Source organism: Pristiophorus japonicus, chromosome 11 (genome assembly GCF_044704955.1).
Source record: "Pristiophorus japonicus isolate sPriJap1 chromosome 11, sPriJap1.hap1, whole genome shotgun sequence".
NCBI classification, from domain to species: domain Eukaryota; kingdom Metazoa; phylum Chordata; class Chondrichthyes; family Pristiophoridae; genus Pristiophorus; species Pristiophorus japonicus.
In genome coordinates this window covers 19,834,327-19,861,594 of record NC_091987.1, presented here as the reverse complement: position 1 = coordinate 19,861,594, position 27,268 = coordinate 19,834,327, and the positions used below count along the sequence as shown (strand labels likewise).

Sequence of the window (27,268 nt, the reverse complement as noted above, 5' to 3'; positions counted from 1 at the left end):
TCGACCAGCTTCGTTGGGCGGGCCACATTGTCCGCATGCTCGACACGAGACTCCCAAAGCAAGCGCTCTACTCGGAACTCCTACACGGCAAGCGAGCCCCAGGTGGGCAGAGGAAACATTTCAAGGACACCCTCAAAGCCTCCCTGATAAAGTGCAACATCCCCACCGACACCTGGGAGTCCCTGGCCAAAGACCAGTCCGCCCTAAGTGGGGGGAAGAGCATCCGGGAGGGCGCTGAACACCTCAAGTCTCGTCACCGAGAGCATGCAGAAAGCAAGCGCAAGCAGCGGAAGGAGCGTGCGGCAAACCAGTCCCACCCACCCCTTTCCTTCAACCACTGTCTGCCCCACCTATGACAGAGACTGTAATTCCCGTATTGGACTGTTCACTCACTTTTGGAATGGACACAAGTCTTCCTCTATTTCGAGGGACTGCCTATGATGATGTACTATTTCGTGTGTTACAGTGGACAGCAATGATGCACATTCGCAATGCATTGCTGAGGGACAATTTGCTTCCTGTGGTTTTTCAGGCAAGCTGTTGTTTCTCTCTGTCCGTCCCACCAAAGGGGATTGTTGCCCTTACTGGCGGTTCCTGCCTGTTAGAACAAACATCTTAACTTATGAGGACAAGTGACATAAGAATAAGCTTGGCTTTTAGAAGATTTGGGGGTGATCTAATCAAGGTGTTTCAAATGACAAAGGGAGTTGATAGGGTAGCTGGAGAGAAAGTATTTCCTCCGGTGGGGGTGAAGTCCAGAACAAGGGCGCGTCACCTTAAAATTAGAGGCAGGCCGTTCAGGGGTGATGTCAGGAAGCACGTCTTCACACAAAGGACAGTGGGAATCTGGAACTCTCTCCCTCATAAGGTTGTGAATGCCTGGGGGGCCAGTTGGAGCTTTCAAGACTGAGCTCGGTTTTATTGTTGGATGAAAGTATCAAGTGGTATGGAGCAAAAACGGGAACGTGGAATTGAGGTGCAAATCAGCCGTGATCTAATTAAAAGGTGGAACAAGCTTGAGCAGTTAGATGGCCTCCTACTGTTCCTAATGTTGAACGGGAGAGATAAAAAGAAGAAAACAATCCTGTAAATTCAGCCAGCCTGGAATAGTGATAACCAATTTAAGGTAATTGGCAAAAGGACCAGAGGGAAGATGACAATTTTTTACACATCAAGTTGTGATCAGGAATGCATTGCCTGAAAGGGTGGTGAGAGCAGATTCAATAATAACTTTCAAAAGGGAATTGCATTAAATAGTTGAAAAGGAAAAAAAATTGCAGGACTGCGGGGAAAGGGCAGGGAGTGGGACTAATGGGATCGCCCTTTCAAAGGATCCGGCACTGGCCTGATGGGCCGAATGGCCTCCTCCTGTCCTGTGGGCCGAAATTTGTGATCAATGGCGAAGCAAAGATGTTCACTGCTGACCCTGAAATAAGCTACTCTCAAACATCCCGCCATCTCTGTGGCGAGAAGTTCAGCTCTTCCAACGTTCAGTGAAGACATAGCAACATAGAAAATAGATGCAGGAGTAGGCCATTCGGCCCTTCGAGCCTGCACCACCATTCAATAAGATCATGGCTGATCATTCACCTCAGTACCCTATTCCTGCTTTCTCTCCATACCCCTTGATCCCTTTAGCCGTAAGGGCCACATCTAACTCCCTCTTGAATATATCTAACAAACTGGCCTCAACAACTTTCTGTGGCAGAGAATTCCACAGGTTCACAATTCTCTGGGTGAAGAAGTTTCTCCTCATCTCGGTCCTAAATGGCTTACCCCTTATCCTTAGACTGTGACCCCCTGGTTCTGGACTTCCACAACAACAGGAACATTCTTCCTGCATCTAACCTGTCCAATCCCGTCAGAATTTTATATGTTTCTATGAGATCCCCTCTCATTCTTCTAAATTCCAGTGAATATAATCCTAGTCGATCCAGTCTTTCTTCATATGTCAGTCATGCCATCCCAGGAATCAGTCTGGTGAACCTTCGCTGCACTCCCTCAATAGCAAGAATGTCCTTCCTGAGATTAGGGGACCAAAACTGTACTCAATATTCAAGGTGTGGTCTCACCAGGGCCCTGTACAACAGTAAGACCTCCCTGCTCCTATACCAGTGTAAGTTCATGGGGAATCCCTAGCGCCAGCTGCTGTGACATCAGCACGTTGTCTAGGCAGCCAATCACAATGCAGAATTCTCACCGACCGGGAACCAGGAAGTGAAGAAGATCCCTTTATTCTATCTTTTTAAAAAATGTTATAGAGAGCAAAACAAGGATTGGGGCTCTCGCACGGGGAAAAGGTAAACCTCACAAAGATGAACAAACTTTAAAAAAAAAATTTGCTTTAAAGTTTCTTAAAAATTGTATTTTATTAAAATGATAAATTTGACACTTCACAAAACTAAAATGAGTTTTTCAGTGCCGTAATATTTGTTTAGCAGACAAAATACGCTGTTAAACCCCAGTTACACCTAATCCAGAAAGAATTAACTTTTAATGAGGTATTTAGCAGCCAAAGCTTTTGTCCGTTTTCCTGATCTCACGGAATGCACAGATTGGCAGTTGTGGGGCGTTCACAGCACAGCCGGTGTTGGAGCAGTGAATGACAGGATGTGCAGGCTGCGCTCAAACATGGAAATCCGGAAGCTGCGGTCAGTTTCAAAGGGATATTGGGCCAAAGATTGCAGGCGGATGCCTCGGACCACAAAAAAACCCCACAAAAATACCTGGTAGTCCCGGAGGAACGAACACTTCGGGTCCCAGGCCGAGTTGCAGAGGCCTGAGCATCCCAGGAGCGTAGCACTTCCTGGGGGTCACGTGGGCTTGGACCACCAATCACAATGTAGTACTGTATTCTCATTCGTATTAATGCGAGCTCCGAGCACTGCCAATGGGAATACACCTAAAATCAAAAAACACAAACATAAATTTACAAAAACACTTCACTTTATAAAACAAAAATTTATAAAAATTAAATGTTTTAGTGAAAAATGTATTTTTTGGAATTTTTATAAATGTTTTAATAGTGTTAAACTTCCCTTCATTGGGCAGAGTTTTTAATATAAAAATAAGTAATTACATTTATTTTTTTCTATCTTTTAAAACTATTATGGTACTGCTTTTACTGGGTGTAAGAGTTTGAAGGAAATTCGTTGGGCAAATAGCTCAAATCTCTGCCCGCAAAGGGATGCGCGCGATCTGTCAAATTAAGTTTTGACGGATTGCAAGTGCCGGGTTTATGCACATGCGTTTCATGCGTCTAAACCCGTAACTTGCGGGGCCTTTTCGGGCACGTGTGCACATCGTACGCACCCAGAGAGGCCACAGTGTACGGCCCAGTAACAGCCAACGCTGAGAGTTAACTGTGATTAGCCACCGCAAATGCCGGGCCCGTGATTCTATAGTGCTGGAAACGTCAATTGGAACCCAAAAAGACAGGTTAACGTAGGGGACTCTTGGTCAAAACTCTTCTAATGAAAAGTTTTCACCCAAAACACGCAGTAGTTTTGTTTTTCTCCTTTCAGCACTGAGGAAACATAGGAAATAGGTGCAGGAGTAGGCCATTCGGCCCTTCGAGCCTGCACCGCCATTCAATATGATCATGGCTGATCATTCACCTCAGTACCCCACCTCAGCCTTCTCTCAATACCCCCCTAATCCCTTTAGCCATCTAACTCCCTTTTGAATATATCTAACGAACTGGACTCAACAACTTTCTGTGGCAGAGAATTCCACAGGTTCACAACTCTCTGGGTGAAAAGGTTTCTCTTCAGCTCGGTCCTAAATGGCTTACCCCTTATCCTTAGGCTGTGTCCCCTGGTTCTGGACTTCCCCAACATCAGGAACATTCTTCCTGCATCTAACCTGTCCAATCCCATCATAATTTTATACGTTTTTATGAGATCTCCTCTCATTCTTCTAAATTCCAGTGAGTATAAGCCAAGCCAATGCAGTCTTTCCTCATATGTCAGCCCTGCCATCCCGGGAATCAGTCTGGTGGATCTTTGCTGCACTCCCTCAATAGCAAGAATGTCCTTCCTCAGATTAGAAGACCAAAACTGCACACAATACTCAAGGTGTGGTCTCACCAAGGCCCTGTACAACTGCAGTAAGACCTCCCTGCTCCTGTACTCAAATCCCCTCGCTATGAAGGCCAACATGCCATTTGCTTTCTTTACTGCCTGCTGTACCTGCATGCCAACCTTCAATGACTGATGTACCATGACACCCAGGTCTCGTTGCACCTCTCCTTTTACTAATCTGTCATCATTCAGATAATATTCTGCCTTCCTGTTTTTGCCACCAAAGTGGATAACCTCACATTTATCCACATTATGCTGCATCCGCCATGCACCTTCTCATTGTCCCCACAGTTCCAGGTGGCACCTTCCAGCTTGGGAAGCTCAAGACAGCTGGATTGAAAATCCCCTGATTTGCTGACTCTCGGAACAGAAATTAGTCGCGCTATTATCTGATTTGTAAAACAAGTCGACTATTGCCACGGAATTTTTATCTGTGATATGTGACTTAATTGTTTGTCAATTGCATAATAACGGCAGAGATTTTGCATATAAATTTAATTTGCTTCAGTATGAACGGGAATGGACTGGGGAACTCTGGCTGCCGATAGATGATACATTTTTTTTGCCAATTTTGATTGTCAGTTGCAGCTCCTTAATGTGATTTATCTTTTTTTAAATTAAGTGTTTGTGCCACGGGGGCAATGAATAAACTGTAACTCCTCTTAATGGCCGCAGATATTGAAGGAGCTGAAGGATGAAGACTGGAACATGGGTAACATCATCTACACGCTGACAAACCGGCGTTACGGGGAGAAGTGTATCGCCTACGCTGAGAGCCACGACCAGGTAACTCCTCGCGTAGGTTTCATTGGGGCTTGCTGTTTGTGGGCACTGTGTACACGTCTGCTCCATCACCAAGATCGCCTGCCGCGTTTCCCACATCGCAACCGTGACTTCACTTCAAAAAGTACTTCATTGGCTGTAAAGCACTTTGCGATGCCCAGTGGTTGTGAAAGGTGCTATACAAATGCAAGTCTTTCTTTTCCTTTCTTTTCCTTTCTTTTCCTTTCTTTTCCTTTTCTTTTCCTTTCTTTTCCTTTCTTTTCCTTCCTTCCTTCCCTACCTTACCCCTCCTGCTCTCCCGCTCCCGCTCCCGCTCCCGCTCCCGCTCCCGCTCTCGCTCTCGCTCTCTTTCTCTTTCTTACGCTCTTTTTCACGCGCTCTCGTTTGCGTTCTTTCTCGCTCTCGCTCCTCTCTCCTCTTTCCTTTCTTTTTTCACGTTCTCTTTCGCTCTCGCTCTTTTTTTTCTCTTTCTCGCTCCTCTCTCTCTCCTCTTTCCTTTCTTTTTTCACACGCTCTTTCTTTCTTTCTGTCTCAACTTGCACCAAATCCCGTTCACCCATCATCCCAGTGCTCACTGACCGACATTGGCTCCCAGTCCACTAACAGCTCGATTTTAATATTCTCTTCCTCCTGTTCAAATTCCTCCATGGCCTCGCCCCTCCCTATCTCTGAGATCTCTGCGCTGCTCCAACTCTGGCCTCTTTCACATCCCCGATTTCCATCACTCCACCATTGGTGGCTGTGCCTTCAGCTGCCTGGGCCCTAAACTCTGGCATTCCCTCCCTGAGCCCCCCTCTCCTCCTTTAAGATGCTCCTTAAAACCTACCTCTTTGACCGAGCTTTTGGTCATCTGTCCTAATATCCCCTTATGTGGCTCGGTGTCTGATTACGCTCCTGTGAAGCGCCTTGGGACGTCTTACTACGTTAAAGGCGCAATCTAAAGACAAGTTGTTGTTCTGTGCCGAGTTCACTGACCTCCGCTGTGGTGGGAGTTCAAAAGCTCTGGTTGACCTCAGTACGCCAGGGCGGGGCCAGGACACCTGCAGAAAGCATCGGGTGAGGTCAGGATTGGGGTTGCCTGTGATGACTCAGTTGCATGAAGAATGTCATTAAGAGGGTCACTGCGGCGGGTGTATTGTACCCGTGGAAGTGGGCAGGAAAGAACAGAAGTTTTCATTTGGCACCATCTGACCGTGTGTATCCACTGGCATGTCCCACCACAGAGAGTGGTAGAAGCAGAATCTATAATGGCTTTTCAAGCAGATGAATATTTCATAGAATGATACAGCACAGAAGGAGGCCATTTGGCACATCGTGCCTGTGCCAGCTCTTTAGTAGAGTAGTCCCACTCAGCTGCCCTTCCCCCATAACTCTGAATATTTTCCCCCTTAAAGTATGTACCCAATTTCCTTTTGAAAGTTATTGAATCTGCTTCCATCACCCTTTCAGCAGCGTGTTCCAGATCTCAACAACTCGCTGCGCAATAAACATTGTCCTCATCTTCCTCTGGTTCTTTGGCCAATTACCTTCAATTTGTGTCCTCTGGCTACTGACCCTCCTGCCACTGGAAACAGTTTCTCTCTACTTACTAACAAAACCCCTATCAATTTTGAACACCTATTAAATCTTCCCTTAATAGAAACATAGAAAATAGGTGCAGGAGTCGGCCCTTTGAGCCTGCATCACCATTCAATAAGATCATGGCTGATCATTCACCTCAGTACCCCTTTCCTGCTTTCTCTCCGTACCCCCTGATCCCTTTAGCCATCAGGGCCATATCTAATTCCCTCTTGAATATATCGAACGAACTGGCATCAACAACTCTCTGCGGTAGAGAATTCCACAGGTTCACAACTCTCTGAGTGAAGAAGTTTCTCCATATTTCGGTCCTAAATGGCTTACCCCTTATCCTTAGACTGTGACCCCTGGTTCTGGGCTTCCCCAACATTGGAAACATTCTTCCTGCATCTAACCTATCCAGTCCGGTCAGAATTTTACATGTTTCTATGAGATCCCCTCTCATTTTTCTAAACTCCAGTGAACCCAGTCCATCCAGTCTCTCCTCATATGTCAGTCCAGCCATCCCTGGAATCAGTCTGGTGAACCTTCGCTGCACTCCCTCAATAGCAAGAATGTCCTTCCTCAGATTAGGAGACCAAAACTGAACACAATATTCCAGGTCAGGTCTCACCAAGGCCCTGTACAACTTCAGTAAGACCTCCCTGCTCCTCTTAAATCCTCTAGCTATGAAGGCCAACATGCTATTTGCCTCCTTCACCGCCTGCTGTACCTGCATGCCAGCTTTCAATGACTGATGTACCATGACATCCAGGTCTCGTTGCACCTCCCCTTTTCCTAATCTGCCGCCATTCAGATAATAATCTGCCTTCGTGTTTTTGCCCCCAGAGTGGATCACCTCACATTTATCCACATTATGCTGCATCTGCCATGCATTTGCCCACTCGCCTAACCTGTCCAAGTCACCCTGCACTCTCTTAGCATCCTCCTCGCAGCTCACATCGCCATCCAGCTTAGTGTCATCTGCAAACTTGGAGATATTACACACAACTCCTTCATCTAAATCATCTTCTCGGCACTGAGGAGAACGACCCCAGCTTCTCCAGTCAGTGCGTCCTGCGCTGAAGCACAGGATTTAATGAAGTGAATTCAGCTTGACCTTCCATGTTATATTCTTTACAAACCCGTCGGCTATGCGGGTAATTGGTCTCGGGCACTCTATTCATGTTGGTTTCCTTACACAGGCCCTAGTTGGGGACAAGACCTTGGCATTTTGGCTGATGGACGCAGAGATGTATACGAACATGAGCGTTGTGACCCCCCTGACGGTGGTGGTAGACCGCGGCATCCAAATACATAAAATGATCCGGCTCATCACGCACGCTCTGGGAGGGGAAGGGTACCTCAACTTCATCGGTGAGTCTGCGACAGCGACTCCGGGACCTCAGCGGGAACGTCGGGCGGGTTTCTTTTGGCGCCAGAAGTAGAACGGGCTTTTTGTTGTGTTGTGCAAGGCAAAATGAGATGGTCATGGGACAAGTGAAGAAACAGAAGATGTGTCTCGAAGAATTAAAAACAGAAAATACAGGAAACACTCAGCGGGTCGGGCAGCATTTGTGGGGGGAGAGAGAAACCGAGTTGGTTCGGGTCGGTGACCCTTTGTCAGAACTGGGAAAAGTTCGAGATGTAACAGGTTGTTAAGGAAGTGCAGGGGAGGGGGCAGAGAAAAGGGAAGGGGAGGGAAGAACAAAAGGGAAGGTCTGTGATAGGGTGGAAGGCAGGAGAGATTAGAGAGACAAAAGGGATGATGGGCAAAAATGAGATGGCAATGGCGCAAGTTAGGAAACAAAAGATGAGTCTAGATGGGGTGTGAATGATGGAATCATCGCCAGCTGCCCTGGGGAAGAGAAAAAAAGGGATGTTTTTTTAAAAAAAAGAGAGAAAATAATTGGGGCAGCGGTTGTGGTCTGAAATTGTTGAACTCCATGTTGAGTCCAGAAGGCTGTAAAGTGCCTAAACGAAAGACGAACTGCCGTTCCTCGAGCTTGTGTTGAGCTTCATTGGAACAGTACAGGAGTTCTGACGAAGGGTCATCGACCCAAAACGTTAACTCTGTTTCTCTCTCCACAGACGCTGCCTGACCTGCTGAGTATTTCCAGCATTCTCTGTTTTTATTCCAAATTCCAGCATCTGCAGTATTTTGCTTTTGTATTTGTTGTGTTTTTGTTGCGCTGGTGTCAGTTGTAACTCAGTGGGTCGCTCGCTCGCCACCGCGTCAGAAAGTCATATGTTCATGTCCCACTCCAGAGTCTGGAACCCCTAATCAAGGCTGACACTCCCAGTGCTGTGCTGAGGGAGCGCTGCACTGTCAGAGGCTCCATCTTAAGGATGAGACGTTAAACCGAGGCCCCGTCTGCTCTCCCAGGTGGACGTAAAAGATCCCACGGCCAATATTTTGGAGAAGAGCAGGGGAATTCTCCCTGGTGTCCTGACCAATATTTATCCCTCAACCAACATAACAAAAGCAGATTATCTGGTTATTATCACATTGCTGTTTGTGGGATCTTGCTGTGCTCAAATTGGCTGCCGCGTTTTCTACATTGCAACAGCGACTACACTTCAGAAGTGTTTGTGATGCACTTGGAGACATCCTAAAGGTGTGAAAGGTGCTATATAAGCCTTTGTTCTGTAGATGATCTTGAGTTCTCTGTCTAGTTTTGTTCTGTGAGATTCAGTCAAGCCCAGTATACAATATGGAGTGTCAGTATTATGGGTCACTCTGGTAAAACTAGCTTCTTCAACCTGGAGAGACGAGCCTTAGAGGTGACCTGATACAAGTGTGAGCTATTAAACCGAATGAAAATGCAGATCCCTTGTAAGATTCTAGCTACCGCCGTTCCTTACTAACGATTAGGCTTGAGAGTCTAGTGTCAGCATTTATTTAGAAATAAAAGATTAGCATATTTTATGTCTTTTACTGTACTTTATATTCCATACATCAGCAGTAGTAAACATTGCGTGCGCTGTAATTTATGTCGTTCAGTCCGCTGGATGGGACACTTGTATATTAATGACAAGTTGCTCCGTTATCACCTGAAAGACAGCTGACTTGATGCTTGGCAACAGCTGCAACTGGGCTCCTTCAGTGCAGTACTGAGGGAGTGCTGCACTGTCGGAGGGACAGTACTGAGGGAGTGCTGCACTGTCAGGGGGCAGTACTGAGGGAGCGCTGCACTGTCGGAGGGGCAGTACTGAGGGAGCGCTGCACTGTCGGAGGGACAGTACTGAGGGAGTGCTGCACTGTCGGAGGGGCAGTACTGAGGGAGCGCTGCACTGTCGGAGGGGCAGTACTGAGGGAGTGCTGCACTGTCGGAGGGGCAGTACTGAGGGAGTGCTGCACTGTCGGAGGGGCAGTACTGAGGGAGTGCTGCACTGTCGGAGGGGCAGTACTGAGGGAGTGCTGCACTGTCGGAGGGGCAGTACTGAGGGAGTGCTGCACTGTCGGAGGGGCAGTACTGAGGGAGTGCTGCACTGTCGGAGGGGCAGTACTGAGGGAGCGCTGCACTGTCGGAGGGGCAGTACTGAGGGAGCGCTGCACTGTCGGAGGGGCAGTACTGAGGGAGTGCTGCACTGTTGGAGGGGCAGTACTGAGGGAGCGCTGCACTGTCGGAGGGACAGTACTGAGGGAGCGCTGCACTGTCGGAGGGGCAGTACTGAGAGTGGGCCGCACTGGAGGAGGGACAGTACTGAGGTTGGGCCGCACTGTCGGAGGGGCAGTACTGAGCGTGGGCCGCACTGTCGGAGGGGCAGTACGGAGGGAGTGCTGCACTGTCGGAGGGACAGTACTGAGGGAGTGCTGCACTCTCGGAGGGACAGTACTGAGGGAGTGCTGCACTCGGAGGGACAGTACTGAGGGAGTGCTGCACTGTCGGAGGGGCAGTACTGAGGGAGTGCTGCACTATTATCGGGGAAGTACTGAGGGAGTGCTGCACTGTCGGAGTGGCAGTACTGAGGGAGTGCTGCACTGTCGGAGGGGCAGTACTGAGGGAGTGCTGCACTCTCGGAGGGACAGTACTGAGGGAGTGCTGCACTGTCGGAGGGATAGTCGCTTCTCGGCCTTTTGGCTAAGATCAAGTGTAGTATCTGTTCTTATCAGTTTAATATCCCCTATGGGGACATGATATTGAATTGATTTTTGGACAGGGAGCTGGATCAGGGGCTTGCCCCGTCCACTCTATGCACCGACCTGGTATTGTAATATTTCCAGGAACGGTGCAACTTCGCCTCTCGGCCTTTTGGCCTAAGATCAAATATATTGGCGCAAAGTGATCTTTGGCGTTAGAGTTGATCTGGAAAGAAATTGGACATAAAAAAAAAGTACTGAGGGAGTGCTGCACTGTCGGAGGGGCAGTACTGAGGGAGTGCTGCACTGTCGGAGGGGCAGTACTGAGGGAGTGCTGCACTGTCGGAGGGGCAGTACTGAGGGAGTGCTGCACTGTCGGAGGGGCAGTACTGAGGGAGTGCTGCACTGTCGGAGGGGCAGTACTGAGGGAGCGCTGCACTGTCGGAGGGGCAGTACTGAGGGAGTTTCGCACTGTCAGAGGGGCAGTACTGAGGGAGCGCCGCACTGTCGGAGGGGCAGTACTGAGGGTGGGCCGCACTGGAGGAGGGACAGTACTGAGGTTGGGCCGCACTGTCGGAGGGGCAGTACTGAGCGTGGGCCGCACTGTCGGAGGGGCAGTACTGAGGGAGCGCCGCACTGTCGGAGGGGCAGTACTGAGGGAGCGCCACACTGTCGGAGGGACAGTACTGAGGTAGCGCTGCACTGTCGGAGGGACAGTACTGAGGGTGGGCCGCACTGTCGGAGGGGCAGTACTAAGGGAGCGCCGCACTGTCGGAGGGGCAGTACTGAGGTAGCGCTGCACTGTCGGAGGGACAGCACTGAGGTAGCGCTGCACTGTCGGGGGGCAGTACTGAGGGAGCGCTGCACTGTCGGAGGGACAGTACTGAGGTAGCGCTGCACTGTCGGAGGGACAGTACTGAGGGAGCGCCGCACTGTCGGAGGGGCAGTACTGAGGGAGCGCCGCACTGTCGGAGGGACAGTACTGAGGGAGCGCCGCACTGTCGGAGGGACAGTACTGAGGTAACGCTGCACTGTCGGAGGGACAGTACTGAGGGAGCGCTGCACTGTCGGAGGGGCAGAACTGAGGTAGCGCTGCACTGTCGGAGGGGCAGTACTGAGGTAGCGCCTCACTGTCGGAGGGGCAGTACTGAGGGAGCGCCGCACTGTCGGAGGGGCAGTACTGAGGTAGCGCTGCACTGTCGGAGGGACAGTACTGAGGGTGGGCCGCACTGTCGGGGGGCAGTACTGAGGGAGCGCCGCACTGTCGGAGGGGCAGTACTGAGGGTGGGCCGCACTGTCGGGGGGCATTAGTCAAGATTGTTAAGGGAAATTCGGATCTGTTATGTGGTGTGATGGAGATGTCAGTTATTCTTGGTGTAGATTGTGTGATGGGCTGACTGACTGACTGACCTTGTGACTACATTAGTTGTAACTTGGGCTGAAACCTTGCAGTGACTGAAAATTGTGAAAGAAGAAATTAAAACCTGTTCCAGTTTCCTTCATCCAATTACTTAATGTAACGGGCAGATTCTGCCTGGCGTGAGACAAACACAAGTTGAAACGAAGGTGTTTGGGCATAGATTGAAGATCTTAAACTGATTCGCACATTAAGCAGCACCACACAGTCATGGGGTTGGAGTCATTTTAGGATTTTAATGGTGTTATTGAAAGAATGAATCATTCTAATTAAAACATTTCAGCGAATCACTGATGAGTACTTAGACCAGGCAGTAAAAGAAGAGAGGGAAAGGTGGGATTTTAAACTGTTTTAATAGCAGCTCTCTGGTGTATATTTTGTACTTGCAGAAATTATGCTTGTGCCGCAAAAAGATGCAGGCATACAGATGTTTCCCGACTCACTGCAGTTACAAGCCTTCCCAATCACAGCAATCTTAGCGATGTTGGTGTTTCTGGACTTGTGAGGCAGAGTAGCAGTGGCTGCTTAAAAATAGCCCGCGGTAAGGCCTGGAGCCATCTTTAGAAGAGGGTGTGCAAATGGATCCCCTGGGGGTTAGATTCCTCTTTAAGAGCAATCAACAACACGAGAAATGCATTTATGCAGTGCCTTTAATGTACTAAAATGTCCCACAGTGCTTCACTAATCAGACCAAAGTGGATGTTGCCCCATAGGAGGTGATATTAGGAGGGGCCAAACAAGTGCTCGATCAGGGAGGGGCAGAGGGGTTAGTCGGTGAAATTCCAGTGACAGCTAACCTTCCCCTGGATTATCGTCTCTGAAAGTTGTCAATGGTTGGCCTGACGTGACCGGGTTTCTCACTCTCTCTTGCCCCTCCCCCCTCCAATTTTTGAACAGGGTGTAACATTTGCAATTTTCCAGTCCCCTGGCACCACCCGCATATCCAAGGAGGAATTGAATGATCGTGGCCAGAGCCACTGCTTTTTTCCACCCTTAACCTCCCTCAGTAACCGGGACGCAGCCTCGTGACTTTTCTGCTTTGAGGGCTGACGGCCTTTTAAGTACCTTCTCGTTATCTATTTGTATCCGATCCAACTTCTCTCCTGCCGTCTCATTTACTGTGACATTGGCAGCACCCTCTTCTGTTGTGAAGACAGATGCAAAGTCCTAATTTAGTAGCTCAGCCACGCCTTCTGCCTGCACAGCAAGATTTCCTTTCTCATCCCTAACCCTTCCCCTGTCTGTGCTTCCTTTAATGGTGAAAGCTCTTTGGCAGGGCAGTGCAGAACCACAGCTGTTGGAGAAGATCACCAGAGCTTGAATTAAAAATGTGGGGAATATACTTTCCGACTGAAACTGGCCACAACGTAGCCTGGCTGCAACACACACATTATTTACAGTTCACTGTGAAATTGAGAAACCATAAGTACTGTTGCCAAAATGCATAGTTCATGTGGCTGGCGAGGAGAGTTTTCTGGAACGGGCTGTGCTGCATTGTTAATCGACTGTGATGGCTGTCTGTGTGGGGAAAGACTGGTGGAAATGATTTATCTTGAAGCATTTTTTGTTGTTGTGGATTTTATACTTGACTGAAGTGTTGGAGAATGAAACAGTTCAGTCAGCTAGTATCAGCATCAAGTCAGCAAAGTCTCCTGTACTTGGCCTGAAAAATGTACCCTTAACCCCTGCATCAGCAGCACCTGTCCCCGTGACGCTTTGCTGTTTCCTATTTAAACGACCGCGCTTGGCTCAGCCATCGTTTCCAAGCAGCGCCCCTGGATAATCTACCTTTCTTCCAACATGCCACTGCTCCCCAGCTCTGTGGGCGCCACTTTGCAAGCTCTTCAGTCCGATTGCTCCCTACTCATGGAAACCGAGACTGGCTTGGCCAGAATCACGAGTGATGTCCTGTGAGACTGATCAACATCCGGGGGGTCACTACTGACCAGAAACTTAACTGGACCAGCCACATAAATACTGTGGCAACAAGAGCAGGTCAGAGGCTGGGTATTCTGTGGCGAGTGTCTCACCCCCTGACTCCCCGAAGCCTTTCCACTATCTACAAGGCACAAGTCAGGAGTGTGATGGAATACTCTCCACTTGCATGGATGGGTGCAGTTCCAACAACACTCGAGAATGTTCCCGATGTTGGGGAAGTCCAGAACCAGGGGACACAGTCTTAGGACAAGGGGAAGGCCATTTAGGACCGAGATGAGGAGAAACTTCTTCACTCAGAGTTGTTAACCTATGGAATTCCCTACTGTTGAGAGTTGTTGATGCCAGTTCATTGGATATATTCAAGAGGGAGTTAGATATGGCCCTTACGGCTAAAGGGATCAAAGGGGTCTGGAGAGAAAGCAGGAAAGGGGTACTGAGGGAATGATCAGCCATGGCCTACTCCTGCACCTATTTTCTATGTTTCTATGACGCCATCCAGGACAAAGCAGCCCACTTGATCGGCACCCCATCCACCGCCTTCAACATTCACTCCCTCCACCACCGGCGCACCGTGGCTGCAGTGTGTACCATCTACAAGATGCACTGCAGCAACTCGCCAAGGCTTCTTCGGCAGCACCTCCCAAACCCGCGACCTCTACCACCTAGAAGGACAAGGGCAGCAGGCGCATGGGAACACCACCACCTCCACGTTCCCCTCCAAGTCACACACCATCCTGACTTGGAAATATATCGGCCGTTCCTTCATCGTCTCTGGGACAAAATCCTGGAACTCCCTCCCTAACAGCACTGTGGGAGCACCTTCACCACACGGACTGCAGCGGTTCAAGAAGGCGGCTCACCACCACCTTCTCAAGGGGCAATTAGGGATGGACAATAAATGCCGGCCTTGACAGCGATGTCCACATCCTGAGAGTGAATAAATAATAAAGTATCCCAATCACAGACCTTTCCCTTTTGTTCTCCCCACCCTGCTTTTACTCTGGCTCTACATTTGCTTTAAAAGCTCTTCATCGCTAACCTCTCCCAGCTCTGATGGTTTGAGGTACACAAGGAACATGTACCGCTATCCAGACACACTGGCACCTGTCGGCCACCTTATGGTGCCCAAACCCAAGGCAAAACCTGCAGAGAGCATGCACTATAAATAGGACCGGACTTGCTCCCATCTAAATGATACAGTAACATGAACGCTAAAATGCCGCAGTCAACAGTCCGATCCTGGTGGGTACAGCTTGGGTAATACTGCAAATAATGCAAACTCTGTTTCACTGTCTCCTGGAACAGTGACTCAAAGCTAAAGGCATCTTGGAGCTGGAGCAGCCGAAATTCAGGTTCCAGAGAGACCCGTTAGGGCCCGTTTGCGACGGCCATTGCGAATAATCGAATGACCGCCGCTTTGGGGTCAACTGGACGACCCGACCTAAATTTAGGTTGGGGATTTTTCGGCCTGGACTGCATACCGCCCAAGTGGTATCACCGCCAGTAAAATGAATAAAACAACAATAAAAATACTTAGCCAGTGATATTCACCTCACACTGTCGATCCCCCGCCATGCGGTGCTCCCGACAAGTTTCTCTGTCGGTGCACCCCTGCAGTGTGACTGCAGGCCCCGGCAACACGACCGCCCTTAAAGGGGAGGGCCCACTGCCTGGGCCGCAGTGCAAGAATTTTTGCCAGCAAAATACTTGGCAGCCTGGCATACACTCTTCTTGGGTGCCAGACTGCTGGCCCGGCCAAAACCCTCCCTGGTGGCCCAGTGGCCAAAGTTTTAAAAAGTAGCCAGAATCTCTCGCCTTTAACGGAGGGACAAGAACGTGATGACGCACACGCGCTGCGACGTCACCACGCTGATTGACAGCGGTGGGCGAGCCATCCGACCCCTTTTCAGCCAGTCAGCCTAGCTTTGAATCTAAGGTCCGCCCCCATTATGATCCATTTCCTGCAGGAAATCACTGGTTCGACACCAGCTGGAGTACTGTGTTCCATTCTTTATGAAGAATGTCAGGGCCTTGGAGAGGGTGCAGAGGAGGTTTATCAGGATGATGCCAGGGACTTCAGTTATGTGGCAGGATTGCAGAAGCTGGGATTGTTCTCCTTGAAGTAAATCAGATTTAATGGGAGAATTAATAAGGGTGTTGAAAATTGTGAGAGGTTTTGATAGAGTTGATTGGCAAGTGGGTCAGTAACCAGAGAACACACATTTAAAATAATTGGCAGAAGAGAAATTCTGTTCACGCAGAGGGTTGTTAAAATCTAGAATGCATTATCTGAAAGCATGGTGGAAGCAGATTCAATCGGAACTTTGAAAAGACAATTGGACATGCACTTGAAGAGGACTAGTTTGCAGGGTAATGGGGATAAAGCTGGGGTGTGGAACTAAATGGACAGCTCTTTCATAGAGCCGGCACAGGCTCGACAGGCCAAATGGCCTCCTTCTGTGATGCAAGATTCTATTATTCTACCTGTGACCACAGGTACTGTAAAGTCCTGTCCCCTCAGTACAGATTCACACGAGGCATGTAGTGAAGTCAAGGTCACTCTGGACCTGCACCTTTATTTCACTGCTCTGGAATGCTGCACTTGCCTGAGACCTGTCCTTATATACCTGTCTCTTGCAAGTGCACCCCTGGTGGTAAGGTATGCTGGTGGTTACAGGTCATATCTTATTACAGTCATGTATAGCATGTTAGGATACAGTTATACATAATAATGTAAGACACATGACATCACCCTCCCCCAAGGTCTTATTTTCTTTATAGGTTCAGTCTCTCAGGTGGTCTACGCTCTCGCGTGGAGCGTCTGAGTTGTGGTTCAGTTGTTTGCCTTGGTGTCTGTTTTTCTTTGGGTGTGGTTGCTGGTATCTCGCCTGGGCTGTCTGTTTCGATTGGTGTGATTGTTGTTGACTCGCCTGGGCTGTCTGTTGGGATTGCCCTTTCCTCAGGTTGTTCCCTCTGTCTGTCCACCAGGGGCGTGGTGCGAGTTCCACATTGTAGTCTGCCTCTGGTTCCGCAGTGTTGTTGGTAAATCTGCTTTTGACTTGGTCTACATGCCTCCGGCAGGTTTTGCCATTGTCCATTTGTACTACCAGTAGCCTGTTTCCTTCCTTGCCCGTTACTGTCCCTGCAAGCCATTTGGGACCCCTGCCATAGTTTAGTACCAACACTTTGTCCCCTATCTCATTCCATCTCCCCCTCGAATTTCTGTCATGGTACTCAGTCAGCTTACGGCGCTTTGCCTCAACGATTTCGTGCATGTCTGGGAGGATTAATGAGAGCCTTGTTTTTAAAGTCCTTTTCATCAACAGTTACGCAGGGGGGATCCCAGTCAGTGAGTGCGGACGAGATCTGTATGCCATCAGCAGTCCTTGGATTTTAAGCATGCCTTGTTTAATGATTTGCACTGCTCTCTCCGCCTGGCCGTTGGAGGCCGACTTGAACGGTGCCGTCTTGACGTGATTTATGCCGTGGTCAATTATCAAGTCTTGGAATTCTGCGCTGGTGAAGCACGGACCATTGTCACTAACCAATGTGTCAGGGATTCCGTGCGTTGCAAACATGGTTGCGAGGCTCTCCACAGAGGTTGTGCTCGAGTTTAAAATGGTGCATTCGATCCACTTTGAAAATGCATCTACAACATGAATGGGCCCGCATAGTCTACGTGCACCTGCGACCACGGTTTGGTAGGCCAGGGTCAGGGGCTCGGGAGCCTCCCTGGGGGCATTGCTGAGTTGGGCACAAATGGTGCACCTTCGGACGCAGAGCTCCAAGTCCGCTTCAATACCAGGCCACCAGACGTGGGATCTGGCTATGGCCTTCATGAGAACGATCCCCGGGTGCTCACGGTGGAGCTCCCGGACAAATGCCTCTCTGCCTCGCTTGACGACTCGGCTGCCCCACATCAGGCAGTCTGCTTGTGGTGATAGCTCATGCATGCGCCTGTGAAAGGGTTTTAATTCCTTGCGGCAGGCATCGGGAGCCTCTGCCCAGTAACCGGTTAGGACACATCTTTTTTACTAAGGATAACGTGGGGTCGCTGGCCGTCCAGGCTCTGATTTGGCGAGCCGTCATGGGCGAACCTGTGGACTCAAAGGCATTGATTGCCATGACTATCTCACAGTCCTGTTCGTCAGACCCTTCTGTGGTTGCCAGGGATAGCCTGCTGAGCGCGTCGGCACAGTTGTCTGTGCCTGGTCTGTGCCTTATGGTGTAGTCATAGGACGCCAGCATGAGTGCCCACCGTTGAATTTGCGCCGAGGCGTTGCCGTTTATTGCCTTGCTCTCGGCTAGGAGGGACGTGAGGGGCTTGTGGTCGGTTTCTAACGCGAACTTGGCCCCGAAAAGGTATTGGTGCATCTTTTTGACACCGTACACACACGCGAGCGTCTCCTTCTCTTCCATTCCGTACCCGCGCTCCGCCCGTGAAAGTGACCTGGAGGCATAAGCTATGGATTGTAATTTGCCCGCACTGTTGACATGTTGCAAAACGCACCCGACCCCATACGCTGACGCATCGCATGTGAGAACTAGCTTTTTACCTGGATCAAAGAAAGTCAAAACACTCTTGGAACACAGAAGGTTGCGTGCCTTATTGAAGGCGCGTTCCTGGGCGTCCCCCCAAAACCAATCGCACCCCTTCCTGAGTAGCACGTGGAGAGGCTCCAGCAGCGTGCTTAAGTTCTGCATAAAGTTCCCAAAGTAATTGAGTAGCCTGAGAAAGGCATGCAGTTCTGAGACATTCCGGGGCCTGGGTGCCAGGCGACTTGCTTCTGTTTTGGACTCTGTTGGGTGGATTCCATCAGCGGCAATCCTTCTGCCCAAAAATTCAACCTCGGGTGCGAGAAACAGGCACTTGGATTTCTTGACTCGTAGGCCTACCCGATCCAACCGCTTTAGTACTTCCTCCAAATTACGGAGATGGGAGTCGGTGTCCCTGCCCGTGATAAGTATGTCGTCTTGAAATACAACCGTCCCCAGGATGGTCTTGAGCAGACTCTCCATGTTGCGCTGGACTATGGCAGCTGCTGACCTGATGCCGAATGGGCATCGATTGTACATGAAAAGGCCTCGATGTGTGTTGATGGTGGTGAGTAGCTTGGATTCCTCGGTCAATTCTTGCGTCATATACGCAGATGTGAGGTCTAATTTTGAGAAAAGTTTACCTCCAGCCAATGTGGCAAATAAGTCCTCCGCTCTGGACAGCGGGTACTGGTCCTGTAGGGAGACACTGTTTATGGTAGATTTGTAGTCCCCACAGATTCGTACGGATCCATCAGGTTTCATGACTGGGACGATGGGACTTGCCCAGTCGCTAAATTCCACAGGTGATATAATGCCTTCCCGCAGAAGCCTGTCTAGTTCGTGTTCAATCTTTTCCCTCATCACATAGGGTACAGCTCTGGCCTTGTGATGAACCGGTCTAGCATCCTGTGTGATGTAGATTTTGACTTTGGCCCCTTTGAAAGTGCCCACACCTGGCTGAAAGAGATCTTCAAATCGCTTTATAACTGTTGAGCAGGAGGTCCGTTCCTCTAATGACATGGCATGGACATCATCCCATTTCCAATTTAGTTTTGCCAGCCAGCTTCTCCCCAGCAGTGCTGGGGGGTCTCCGGGGACAATCCACAGGGAAAGTCGGTTCACTGTCCCTTTGTGTGTGACAGAGAGCATGGCGCTGCCGAGGACTGGTACGATTTCTTTGGTATAGGTCCTTAGTTTGGTGTCGACCCTTGTGAGTTTTGGTCTGTCTCTTTTATGAGGCCACAGTTGTTCAAATTGTTGAGCGCCCATGAGAGATTGACTTGCTCCCGTATCCAGCTCCATGTTGACAGATACCCCGTTGAGAAGGACCCTCATCATTATAGGAGGCGTCCTGTTGTAGGAGCAGCGGCCATTGATCGTGTTGACCCGCTGTACACCGGTGTCCCAGGTACTGTCCCCACCATCTTCTGGTCCGCTTTCCGACCCATCCGATTTGTAAACCAGCCGAGCTGCCGTTTCTTTGCACATGCGGGCCAAATGCCCTGTATATTCACAATTTCTGCAAACAGCCTGCTGAAATCAACATCCCCTTGACGAGTGCCCACCCCCACACCTCCAGCACAGACCTGTTCCATTGTTCAAAAATTCCCAAAGAATGAGCTGCGTCTGGCTGATCTCTCTTGAGCTTCTCTCAGTTTGTAGTTGATTGCTCACATTGTGGGTTGATGAGGTGTGAACGGCTGTTCCTGTGGCCCATGATGGCTTTTGCCTTCTGTCGAGAGCCTGTTCTCCCGGTTTTGTCTGTGTGTGGGGGGAGCAGCTTGTTTAGTACTGTGAACTTCTTGTTCTATATTTTGTTAGTTGTCGTACCTGTATTGTAAATCAACCTCGTTTCTTCTTCCCCTACCAAGAATGTCTGTGCAACCAGTGCTGCTGCCTCTAAGGTCAGGTTCTTGGTCTCTATGAGCTTTCGGAATATGTTTGCGTGGCCTATTCCTTCAATGAAAAAGTCTCTCAGCATTTCTCTCCTCAGTTCATCGGAGAACTCACATAAACTAGCCAACCTCCGAAGTTCTGCCACGAAGTCGGGTATGCTCTGGCCCACACAGCGTCTGTAGTTGTAGAACCTGCGTCTGGCCATGTGTAGGCTGTTCGCTGGCTTCAGGTGGTCTCTTACCAGTGTGCTCAATTCTTCAAACGACTTGCTTGCTGGTTTCTCGGGTGCCAACAGATCCTTCATCAAAGCGTATGTTTTCCAGCCACAGCTGGTCAAGAGATGGGCTCTTCTCTTGTCTGCCTTATCGTCGCCTAACCAGTCTTTGGTTACAAAGCTTTGCTGGAGCCTTTCTATAAAGTCCTCCCAATTGTCTCCCGCATTGTACTTTTCATCTGATCCGTTGTTCGCCATTCTGTGGATTCTGTATTCCCGTAACTCGTCGCCACTGTAAAGTCCTGTCCCCTCAGTACAGATTCACACGAGGCATGTAGTGAAGTCAAGGTCACTCTGGACCTGCACCTTTATTTCACAGCTCTGGAATGCTGCACTTGCCTGAGATCTGCCCTTATATACCTGTCTCTTGCAAGTGCACCCCTGGTGGTAAGGTATGCTGGTGGTTATAGGTCATATCTTATTACAGTCATGTATAGCATGTTAGGATACAGTTATATATAATAATGTAAGATACATGACTGGTACTGAGTCATACTTGTGGGGATCGGGCAAGAATATGGAGTTGAGCTAGAAATCAGCCGTGATCTTATTGAAGGGCGGAGCAGGCTCGAGGGGCCGTATGGCCGACTCCTGCTCCTAATTCTTATTCTCATACATGAGAGACAAGTTGAGGTTTCGGGCACGGCCCCATCCTCAAACCCGATTTTAGGCGAATGATTCACACACAGCACATTTGCTGTACGAAGGGGTCCTTGTGTGTTTGGGCAAACGAGGGCCTCTGAAGTCAGACCTGCTTCCAACTCATGAAATAAAAGCTGCTCGTTCGGCCCAACCGCTCCAGGGTGCCGGTGTTTATGCTCCACATGAGCCTCCTCCCACCCCTCTTCATCTCACCCCATCACCATACCTTCTATTCCTTTCTCGCTCATGTGTTTATCCATCATCATCATCATCATCGGCAGTCTCTTGGAATCGAGGAAGGCTTGTTACCACTCCCAAAGTGAGTTCTCTGGTGGCTGAACAATCCGATACGAGAGCCACAGACCCTGTTACAGGTGCGACAGACATTTGTCGAAGGAAGGGGTCGGTGGGGCTGGTTTGCCGCACGATCCTTCCGCTGTCTGCGCTTGACCTCTTCACATTCTTTACGTTGAGATTCGAAGAGCTCAACATCCTCCCGCATGGACTTTCTCCACCTCGGGTGGTCTTCGGCCAGGGTCTCCCAGGTGTCAGTGGTGATGTCGCACTTTACCAGGGAGGCTTTGGAGGGTATCCTTATAACGTTTCCGCTGTCCTCCTTTGGCTCGTTTACCATGGAAGGAGCTCCAGTCCAAGATTACCCCAACCTCTGTCATTGAGCTGCATTAAGCGGACGATGCCTGCGTCTGCGCACATTCTGAGGCTGAACTCCAGGATATAGTCAATGTGTTTATCCAGCTTCATCTTAAATGCATCGATACTATTCGCCTCAACCATTGCCTGTGGGAGTGAGTTCCACATTCTCACCACACTCTGGGTAAAGAAGTTTCTCTTGAATTTCCTGTTCGATTTATTAGTGATTATCTTACATTGATGGCCCCTTTCTATTTCACAAAGCTGAAATACTGCAGATGCTGGAAATCTGAAATAAAAACAGAGAATGCTGGAAACACTCAGCAGGTCAGGCAGCATCTGCGGAGAGAGAAACAGAGTTAACGTTTCAGGTCAATGAGACTTCGTCAGATGCATCCCACTTGCGCTGGTGGGAGTTGAGGCGGAGCTATAATTTATTATCGTCGATGTCTGCCCTTGTTGATAAGAGGCTCCCGAGGTATGGGAAGTGGTCCACATTGTCCAGGGTCACGCCGTGGATCTTGATGACTGGGGGTTTGTGCTGTGTAGCGGGGGCAGGCTGGTGGAGGACATAGAAACATAGAAAATAGGTGCAGGAGTGGGCCATTCGGTCCTTCGAGCCTGCACTGCCATTCAATAAGATCATGGCTGATCATTCCCTCAGTACCCCTTTCCTGCTTTCTCTCCATAACCCCTTGATCCCCTTAGCCATAAGTGCCATATCGAACTCCCTCTTGAATATATCCAATGAACTGGCATCAGCAATTCTCTGCGGCAGGGAATTCCATAGATTAACAACTCTCTTGAGTGAAGAAGTTTATCCTCATCTCAGTTCTAAATGGCCTTCCCCTTATCCTAAGACTGTGTCCCCTGGTTCTGGACTTCCCCAACATTCTTCCCGCATCTAACCTGTTCAGTCCTATCAGAATCTTTTATGTTTCTATGAGATCCCCTCTCATCCTTCTAAACTCCAGTGTATAAAGGCCCAGTTGATCCAGTCTCTCCTCATATGTCAGTCCAGCCAACCCTGGAATCAGTCTGGTGAACCTTCGCTGCACTCCCTCAATAGCAAGAACGTCCTTCCTCAGATTAGGAGACCAAAACTGAACACAATATTCCAGGTGAGGCCTCACCAAGGCCCTGTGCAACTGCAGTAAGACCTCCCTGCTCCTATACTCAAATCCCCTAGCTATGAAGGCCAACATACCATTTTCCGCCTTCAACGCCTGCTGTACCTGCATGCCAACTTTCAATGACTGATAAACCATGACACCCAGGTCTCGCTGCACCTGCCCTTTTCCTAATCTGCCGCCATTCAGATAATAGTCTGCCTTCGTGTTTTTGCCCCCAAAGTGGATAACCTCACATTTATCCACATTATACTGCATCTGCCATGTATTTGCCCACTCGCCTAACCTGTCCAAGTCACCCTGCAGCCTCTTAGTGTCCTCCTCACAGCTCACACCGCTACCCAGTTTCGTGTAATCTGCAAACTTGAAGATATTACACTCAATTCCATCATTTAAATCATTAATATATATTGTAAAGAGCTGGAGTCCCAGCACTGAGCCCTGCGGCTCTCCACTAGTCACTGCCTGCCATTCTGAAAAGGATCCGTTTATCCCGACTCTCTGCTTCCTGCCTGCCAACCAGTTCTCTATCCACGTCAGTACATTACCCCCAATACCATGTGCTTTAATTTTGCACACCAATCTCTTGTGTTGGACCTTGTCAAAAGCCTTTTGAAAGTCCAAATACACCACATCCACTGGTTCTCCCTTGTCCACTCTACTAGTTACATCCTCAAAAAATTCTAGAAGATTTGTCAAGCATGATTTCCCTTTCATAAATCCATGCTGACTTGGACCAATCCTGTCATTGTTTTTCAAATGCACTGCTATTTCAGCCTTAATGATTGATTCCAACATTTTCCCCAGGACCAAACTCCTTCACGGCAAACGAGCCCAAGGTGGGCAAAGGAAACGTTTCAATGACACCCTTAAAGCCTCCTTGATGAAATGCAACATCTCCACCGACACCTGGGAGTTCCTGGCCAAAGACCACCCTAAGTGGAGGGGGGGGCGCTGAGCACCTCGAGTCTCAATGCAGAGAGCATGCAGAAACTAAGCGCAGGCAGCGGAAGGAGCATGTGGCAAACCAGACTCCCCGCCCACCCTTACCCTCAACCACTGTCTGTCCCTGTGACAGAGACTGTAATTCCCGTATTGGACTGTTCAGTCACTTTGGAACTCACTTTTAGAGTGGAAGCAACTCTTCCTTGATTCTGAGGGACTGCCGATGATAATTTATTATGCCTTGCAGAGGCCAAGATTGCATGTGACTGTGATGCTCATTACAGTTGAATATCCTGCGGTCACCTCCCTATCCCGGTATATCTGTGAAGCCTGCTCGCCTGGGCATCACGTTGGAAAGCTCCCGCTGCCTGTAGGAGGCAGCCCACACTTTGCAAACCGCACCCTTTCTCCCCTTTTGTTTCAGTGTAAAGGCTTTATTCAAACAGTGAAACCAAATGACCTCATCAGGGGCAGCAGCTGACTGGTTGTTGCTGAGGGTGACAGGTTGTGCACAAACTGAATTAACATCTTGTGAAGATGGTCAATAGCCCAGGGAGGTGCAGCGCTTTGTTATTGGAGCTGTGTTTGATAATTGAACAACACCGGCAGCCAGTTGCCCCAGCGGTGTCGTTCCAACACTCAGTGTTCCGATGCCGTAGCCTTGAATAAAGCAAAAAGATATTTATTGATCTCATTTTAATGTAACTGTTTTTATGAAGGTTTTGTCGCATCCTGTGAAATTTTAACTATTTCCTTGTTGTTCTTTTCACATTCTGCAACATGAAGAATGCTGGAGAATGAGCAACAACACATTGATTAAATAAAGCACGTGTTAGATACAGAGTAAAGCTCTCTCTATACTGTCCCATCAATCACTCCCAGGGCAGGTACAGCACGGGGTTAGATACAGAGTAAAGCTCCCTCTACACTGTCCCATCAAACACTCCCAGGGGAGGTACAGCACGGGGTTAGATACAGAGTAAAGCTCACTCTACACTGTCCCATCAAACACTCCCAGGACAGGTACAGCACGGGGTTAGATACAGAGTAAAACTTCCTCTACATGTGTGTGTGTGTGGGGGTGGGGGGTGGATGTGTGTGACAGTGTTACAAGCTTTTTATTTTTTTTGCAGGCAACAAATATGTTCTGTATATTTTTTTTTAATAAACATTGTTCACCTAATCACAGGACAGTTCAAGAGTTCAAACACTACTTCATAAAAATCTGCTCCGCTTAAAAAAAAAGTAGGCTTAACAAATTGGAAGTTAAATACAGCAGGTTTTTCATACCGACAAGACAAAGGTCAGAATAAAACCTGTGTGCGCGTGGATGTTAATTCACCCAGCAAGCGTACAGTGTTGGCACTCTGCTACTGCAGAGAGTAAATATACTCGATAGACCAATAATGAGTTTGTTTCCACTAAAGCGTTGAGGCTTGGATCCTGAAAATCTCTCGCTTAACGGCACCTGGGATTGTCGCCAAGAGATGTTGGCAGAACCCTGCCTCGTAGTTGTATTTACGAACGTTTTGATTCACCCACAGTGGTTTAATGAAAGGGAAAAGCTGGTTCTCATAAAGGGTGTCAGTCAAATAATCGGGAGAAATATAGCGACACGTTGGCAGCATTTACATGAGTTAATTTGAATTGTGCTGGGCGTACTAATGGAGAAATGGCGACAAAGTTAACAGGCTCAAAACACAATCCCGCATTATTTGTACTCGGCATTGAAGCAGTGTAATGATCTTTGGAATATGGTTATTTAATACAATGCTACCCTTTCAGTTTGAGAGCAGATTGTTTGGGTTCCTGACAGCAGTGATGCACAATTGTACTCTGAGATTGCCACATCATTCAATTGCTGTAGGATGGCCTGAACATTAAGATACTGAGTGGGTGGAAAGGCTTATACAGAACAGTTAAAATGCATTTGGGAGAAGAAACGGGAAAAAAAAGTACCATGAAATTCTAGACCCCGCGGGGTTATTAATTTCTGCGGAGCCGCACAGCTCTGGAGCGAGATTAAAAGCACACGCTAATGTTATTATCACTTTCTTTATTAACGTGTAATTGCAGTTCATCTACTCTCAGCCGGGGAAGAAACGATTCATGCATTGCGTCCAGCGAGCTGGCTCTGTGTCAGGTTGGCAGCTGCTTAATGGGGGCTGGGTGGCACAGTACATTAGACACAGGCATCTCGCGTCGAGCTTCGCGTGGCTGCGAGGGAAAGGGAACAAATGCCACGCTGGTAAATAGGAGGCGCTCGTCCCTGACGTTTGGGTACATTGACGCCTTACCCTCAAGTTGAGCAGAAAAATCCAGGCCGAATCTCTTGTGCAGTACTGAGGCAGCGGCGCACTGTCGGAGGGGCAGTACTGAGGGAGCGGCGCACTGTCGGAGGGGCAGTACTGAGGCGGAGGGGCAGTACTGAGGGAGCGCCGCACTGTCGGAGGGGCAGTACTGAGGGAGCGGCGCACTGTCGGAGGGGCAGTACTGAGGGAGCGGCGCACTGTCGGAGGAGCAGTACTGAGGGAACGCCGCACTGTCGGAGGGGCAGTACTGAGGCAGCGGCGCACTGTTGGAGGGGCAGTACTGAGGGAGCGCCGCACTGTTGGAGGAGCAGTACTGAGGGAGCGCCGCACTGTGGGAGCGATGCACTGTGAGAGGGGCAGTACTGAGGGGGCGCTGCACTGTGGGAGTGGTGGTACTGAGAGAGTGCTGCACTGTCGGAGGTGCCGTCCTTTTAATGTGACGTTAAACCGAGGCCCCATCTGCCCCCTCAGGTGGACATAAAAGATCCCAGGGCCACTATTTGAAGAAGAGACGAGCGGGGGAGTGATCCCCGGTGTCCTGGGCCAATATTTATCCCTCAAGCAACGTAACTAAAACAGATTATCTGGTTATTATCGCCGTGCTGGTTGTGGAATCTTGCTGTGCTCAACTTGGCTGCCGTAGTTCCTGCATTACAACAGTGACATCACTTCAAATACTTAATGGCTGTAAAGCGCGTTGGGATGTCCTGAGGTCGTGAAAGGCACTATAGAAATGCAAATCATTTGATGCTGAAGATCGGTGCAGCAGAACTAGTTGTCTCCTTGTTCTCTCCCCCACCTGTAACACAGCTGTAACACAGGCATTGCCTCCACAACGTGCCCGGGTATGTCCTATACTCAAAAGAGGATAAATCTAACCCGCGCGTTTACAGCCCGATTGGCTTCCTCCCTATCATCAGTGAAGTGATGGAAGGAGTCATTGTTAGTGCCATCAATCGACACACCACCTCCGCAAAAAGCTGCTCATCACAACTCCGAGACTGATTATTGGATGTCT

At 49.2% G+C, this 27,268-nt stretch overlaps 1 protein-coding gene and 1 pseudogene across 2 annotated transcripts in view; both read left to right on the top strand.

Moving 5' to 3' along the window:
• gbe1b (glucan (1,4-alpha-), branching enzyme 1b) overlaps nt 1-27,268 on the top strand; it is a 641,317-nt gene that overhangs the window by 429,588 nt on the left and 184,461 nt on the right. For both annotated transcript variants that reach the window (XM_070893260.1, XM_070893261.1), the window contains exons 11-12: nt 4,758-4,868; nt 7,628-7,799. In XM_070893260.1, coding sequence (XP_070749361.1) covers nt 4,758-4,868; nt 7,628-7,799 — 283 coding nt within the window. The remainder of the gene's footprint in view (nt 1-4,757; nt 4,869-7,627; nt 7,800-27,268) is intronic.
• LOC139276639 (U2 spliceosomal RNA) lies at nt 10,488-10,666 on the top strand (annotated as a pseudogene).